General features: G+C 38.9%; 1 protein-coding gene across 6 annotated transcripts in view; it reads right to left on the bottom strand.

Moving 5' to 3' along the window:
* Positions 1-1082: 1082 nt before the first annotated feature.
* LOC113663619 (F-box/LRR-repeat protein 17-like) overlaps positions 1083-4675 on the bottom strand; it is a 5826-nt gene continuing 2233 nt past the window's right edge. For 2 of the 6 annotated variants that reach the window (XM_027178977.2, XM_047803115.1), the window contains exons 4-7: positions 3786-3814; positions 3626-3660; positions 3055-3138; positions 2031-2260 (exon numbers count right to left, since the gene is read on the bottom strand). In XM_027178977.2, coding sequence (XP_027034778.1) covers positions 2257-2260; positions 3055-3138; positions 3626-3660; positions 3786-3814 — 152 coding nt within the window. In that variant the 3' untranslated portion in view covers positions 2031-2256. Of the gene's footprint in view, positions 1277-2030; positions 2261-3021; positions 3139-3625; positions 3706-3785; positions 3815-4675 lie in introns of those variants that run through there. The other 4 variants (XM_027178975.2, XM_027178976.2, XR_007138443.1 and 1 more) reach the window with 4 other exon arrangements.

The following is a 4675-nucleotide window of genomic DNA, read 5'->3' as shown; positions in this document are numbered from 1 at the left end:
AAACCTCGATCCGCTGGAGTAGACACAAAAACGTGTTAGCATGTTGCTAAACTCAAACTCGGAGAAACCGTAACCAGAGCACCACGAGCTGAACTCAGCAATTCCACTCGTTTTACACACACACAAAAAATTACAGTCACAAAAAAGCCTGTCGATGGAAAGTAAAGTCGAAATCAGACTCGCATCCAAGACTCACATTTATCACATAATGTATCGTGAAGGCTCGTTATTCATGGCTCGTGTTTTAGCAGATCACTTACACTGAAAATGCTCCACACCAACACGCTCTGGATCGTAGGCTCAGGACAAGCCGGCTCGCTGTAGGGCTTTAACCATGGAGTCGCTTTAACACTAAGGGCCTTTTTACACCTGGTCACTTCATGTGTTGTTTCTGATCCGATAGCTATCTGATTTGTTAAAACTGTTCCATTTACATTAGGCCACATAAATGCGTCTCGGCGAATCGGATATCTATCCGATCTTTCTACTCCCGCCCAAAATGCAGATATATTTTACCTCATTTCCGGGGTAATTGATATGGGACACGCTTTGGTGAATGTGGTTTTCAGAATCAAAAAGCAGACGAAAAAACTGGTTATGACGGTTATGCTACAAAAAACAGCATTTACTGTTTGCTGCATTTTCGCTGGCGGCAGCAGCGCGTTTTAAGACCCGACGAGACGCCTGGGTGTAAGATCACCTGCGAGTGACGTACTTCCGTTTGGGAGGAGTATAGCGCTGACGTATGTGGCTTGAACAACCACATGTATTTACACCTGTCCAGTTTCATCTGAAATGCGTCCCAGACCACCTCCTGAAGGGGTTTGTACCATCGGATTTATATCCATCTCCAAAACGTTTCAGAGGGCATTTAGACCTGGTCTTTTTACCATCGGATAGCTATCTGATCACAGAAAACACATGAAGTGCTTAGATTTTACACCACAGCTGAGTCTTCATCCATTAGTCACTCACTTTATTATTATTATTATTATTATAAATAATAATAATAATAATAATAATAATAATAAAGTTTACTGTAGCAGAAGTGTGTGTGAGCAGAAACAAAACAGACACCAGAGGGTTTTTCATCTTTTAATTAAAGTATATTTTACTATATAAAACATATTTGTATTGACCTTCAATGATCTTCTGTGCTCAAGTTACAGTCCTGTTACATTATTGGACACGAAACAGTAAAATGATAACATGCATCTTGGATGAAATACGATAGCGGGATAGCGGGACGTGGTGGCCTGGTGGCTAAGATGTTGGACTACATAGATAATACATTGACAGACAGATGAAAGAGAGAGAGAGAGAGAGAGAGAGAGAGAGAGAGAGAGAGAGAGAGAAAGTTTCGCACAACACATTTGCAGCTTGTACCTTATGCAATCATTAATAATTGAATAATTTCTAATTAAGAAATGATAGAATTATGGATAACACCTCAGAGAATCCTTCAGTTCTTTACATCCTCCAGTTCCTTATAGGGTTGAAAAGGGGCGGAAAGTTTCCGGGAAATTTCCAGAAACTTTCCAAGGGAACTTAATCTGGGGAAATTTTGGAAATATTCCAAATTGGAAACTTTACGGGAATTTATGGGAATTATTTGGAAATATAGGGAAATGTATATAAACTATATCATATACAAACATAAACAAACATTTTGTTTGGTCATAAGCAGACATGCATGACACACACACACACACACACACACACACACACACACACAGGCGGGAGTGAGTGTGTGTGTATGAACTAATTTTTGGTATTGGGTACAATTAAGAATGTAGAATAAGGTAATGCAGAATAAGGTATTAATATGTGCTTAATAAGCACTAATAAATAGCCAATATTCTATTAATATTCACGCTAATTAGCAACTAGTTAAATGACCCTAAAATAAAGTGTTACTGTGCATGTTATGGAAGAATGCAAGTACATGCAGGGGGTTTGGCCTCAATGGCCTTCCAGTAAGCAGTGTGCTGTGTGCAAATTCAACTTAAATTGCATTAAATCTTGTTGTTTTAAACAAAATCATGCTGCAAGATTTTTTTTAACTACATTTATGGTCAGTTCCCAGTTAATTCTCATATATTCCTGTTAAATCCCATGGAAAGTTTCCAGCCTTGAAAATTCAGGAATTTTGTAACCCTAGTTCCTTACATCTGTTCAGCCATTACTGTTTGTCAGGAGCTCCATCTTTTCCCCCACACTTTGTATCACCTTCTCCGCTCTCCTGCACCGGTGCATTCAACTGTAAAAATAAAACAATCAAAATGACTAAACATCTCTGTTGCTAATATAATATAATATAATATATAATAACAAAGTGCCAGGTCAAAACTAAATAAAACACTTCTTACTCTTTTCTTGAACATTTAAAGACCTGTCCCGCTGTTAGAGCTGCAGACTTACTTTTAGTTACATAAACACTTCGATCATCTTTCAGTTCGAATTCTGAAAAGTCTAATGTTTGCGGGAAGCAGAAAGAAAGGAAGAACGCGACAGGAAACTATAAAGTGAGTCTTTACGTGGAGGGAAAACGTGTGCCGGTGTGTCGCAGTGTCAACCAAGGGATGAAAGTGAAATGAAATGTAACACGAGTTCGATTCTTCATTAAAAAGAAAATAATAATAATTCTTTTTCCCTACATTGTCCTCACAGCACTCTGCTATGACATGATAGATAGATAGATAGATAGATAGATAGATAGATAGATAGATAGATGAAGAAAGAGCTAGCTAGTTCCTTAGCTAGCTAGTTCCTTAGCTAGCTAGCTAGCTAGCTAGCTAGCTAGCTAGATAGATAGATAGATAGATAGATAGATAGATAGATAGATAGATAGATGAAGAAAGAGCTAGCTAGTTCCTTAGCTAGCTAGTTCCTTAGATAGATAGATAGATAGATAGATAGATAGATAGATAGATAGATAGATAGATAGATAGATAGATAGATAGATAGATAGATAGATAGATAGATAGATAGATAGATAGACGGACAGACGGACAGACGTACGGTCAGACAGTCGTGTTGTGTGTGTGTGTTGACCTCTTCATCACTGCTTGGACTTGCCGGTACAGTTGTGTGTGTGGTAGAGGGACTGGTCTCCTGCTCCGGGACCATGGGTTTATCCTACGAGAGACAGAATTTAGAGCTGCTTACACCAGTCAGTAGTGTGTGTGTGTGTGTGTGTGTGTGTGTGTGTGTGTGTGTGTGTGTGTGTGTGTGTGTGTGTGTGTGTGAGTGATTGTGTAAGTGATTTTGTTTCTACATGCTGTTAATTAAACAAACTTTAAACAAACGAATGATTTTATCTCCACAAGTCTGATCTATAATGAGTCAGGACACTGATGATAATCTTACACTGAATTTTAGAGGTTGAAGATAAACACCTTCAAATTTGAGATGTTTATGAACAAGAAGTTGGAGCATCTCAGAGAGCAGAAATGGGTTTGATATCAACATCAACATTTAGTTTAAAGATACAAACATCTGTGTGGGGAAAAGACCATTTATTGTTTATTTGGAACTTCAAAGGTCAAAGAGACTCAGAGACTTTAACTGATAACTACAACATTTAATTTTATCTCATATTTATCAAGTGATGATTAGGAATTACCTCGTCCCCACCTGCAGCCCCACCTGCAGCCCCACCTGCAACACACACACACACGCACGGATGTATGGATGGTCAGTTTACTGTAGCAGAAAATTATATAATGAATAATCTGGGGTTAAGCGCAGTGTATAAATTATAGATTTTTTTGTAGATTAAATACCTTCAGCAATATTCCCATTTGAGCCACAACTGAAAAAGAAAAGATAGAAAGAGAGAGAGAGAGAGAGAGAGAGAGAGAGAGAGAGAGAGAGAGAATAAGAATTCTGCTTGAGATATTTACATTGTAAACAATTACGTACCGCCTCATCCCAGATTCCACACTAATATATAAGTGAGAATGAGCTCATTCCCAAACTGTCTCTAATATCATTGAGGAAAACGTGTAGAATCCTAAACGAATAACCTTTAATCGATATTCTATCGTGGACATCAAACAAACCGTCTTACACTCAATTACGAACAAAAAGAACCGTCTAAAACCTTTAAGCAGGATTTGTCCTGCGTTCTTTTGACTCAGATGAACCCAATGTGCTTCATGTATTTTGTCAAAGCTACGCTGTAATCACATTCTTCTTCATTGAGATCTTTGACACACTCTACGCAAATAAATACCTCTAAAACTAGGGAGTGGGTAATATGATTGGTAATCGACCAACATGAGTCTAATAATCAGATAATCAGATCTCCGTGGGCCAGTGGTGGCTCTAGCAGTTAAAGGTGTGGTGCACGTTGTTCGAGAAATGCTTCAGAAAGCTGAGTCGGGCCGACAAACAAAACAAACGTGTGGCCAATGAGCAGAAAGGGGCGTGTCTTGTCAATATGCGGTGGGGAGAGTGTTCGGTACACATGGGTGACATTAGCCGAATACGGCGGATACCTGCCGTTACTTCTGCCTCGGGTTATAGGTGCCGAACGTCGTCTTCCACGTGAAACGGAGCTAAACCTTTCACGCTACAACACACAGTACTACAAAAACACATTTGTATTACCATAGTATTGCTCATTGTGTTCATTTAATGATAAAAATACCCCCTCAGCCAGCTGCCCCAG

Source organism: Tachysurus fulvidraco, chromosome 18 (assembly GCF_022655615.1).
Source record: "Tachysurus fulvidraco isolate hzauxx_2018 chromosome 18, HZAU_PFXX_2.0, whole genome shotgun sequence".
Classification (NCBI taxonomy): domain Eukaryota; kingdom Metazoa; phylum Chordata; class Actinopteri; order Siluriformes; family Bagridae; genus Tachysurus; species Tachysurus fulvidraco.
The sequence above is the reverse complement of the archived record's forward strand: the minus strand, read 5'-3'. Positions and strand labels throughout refer to the sequence as shown.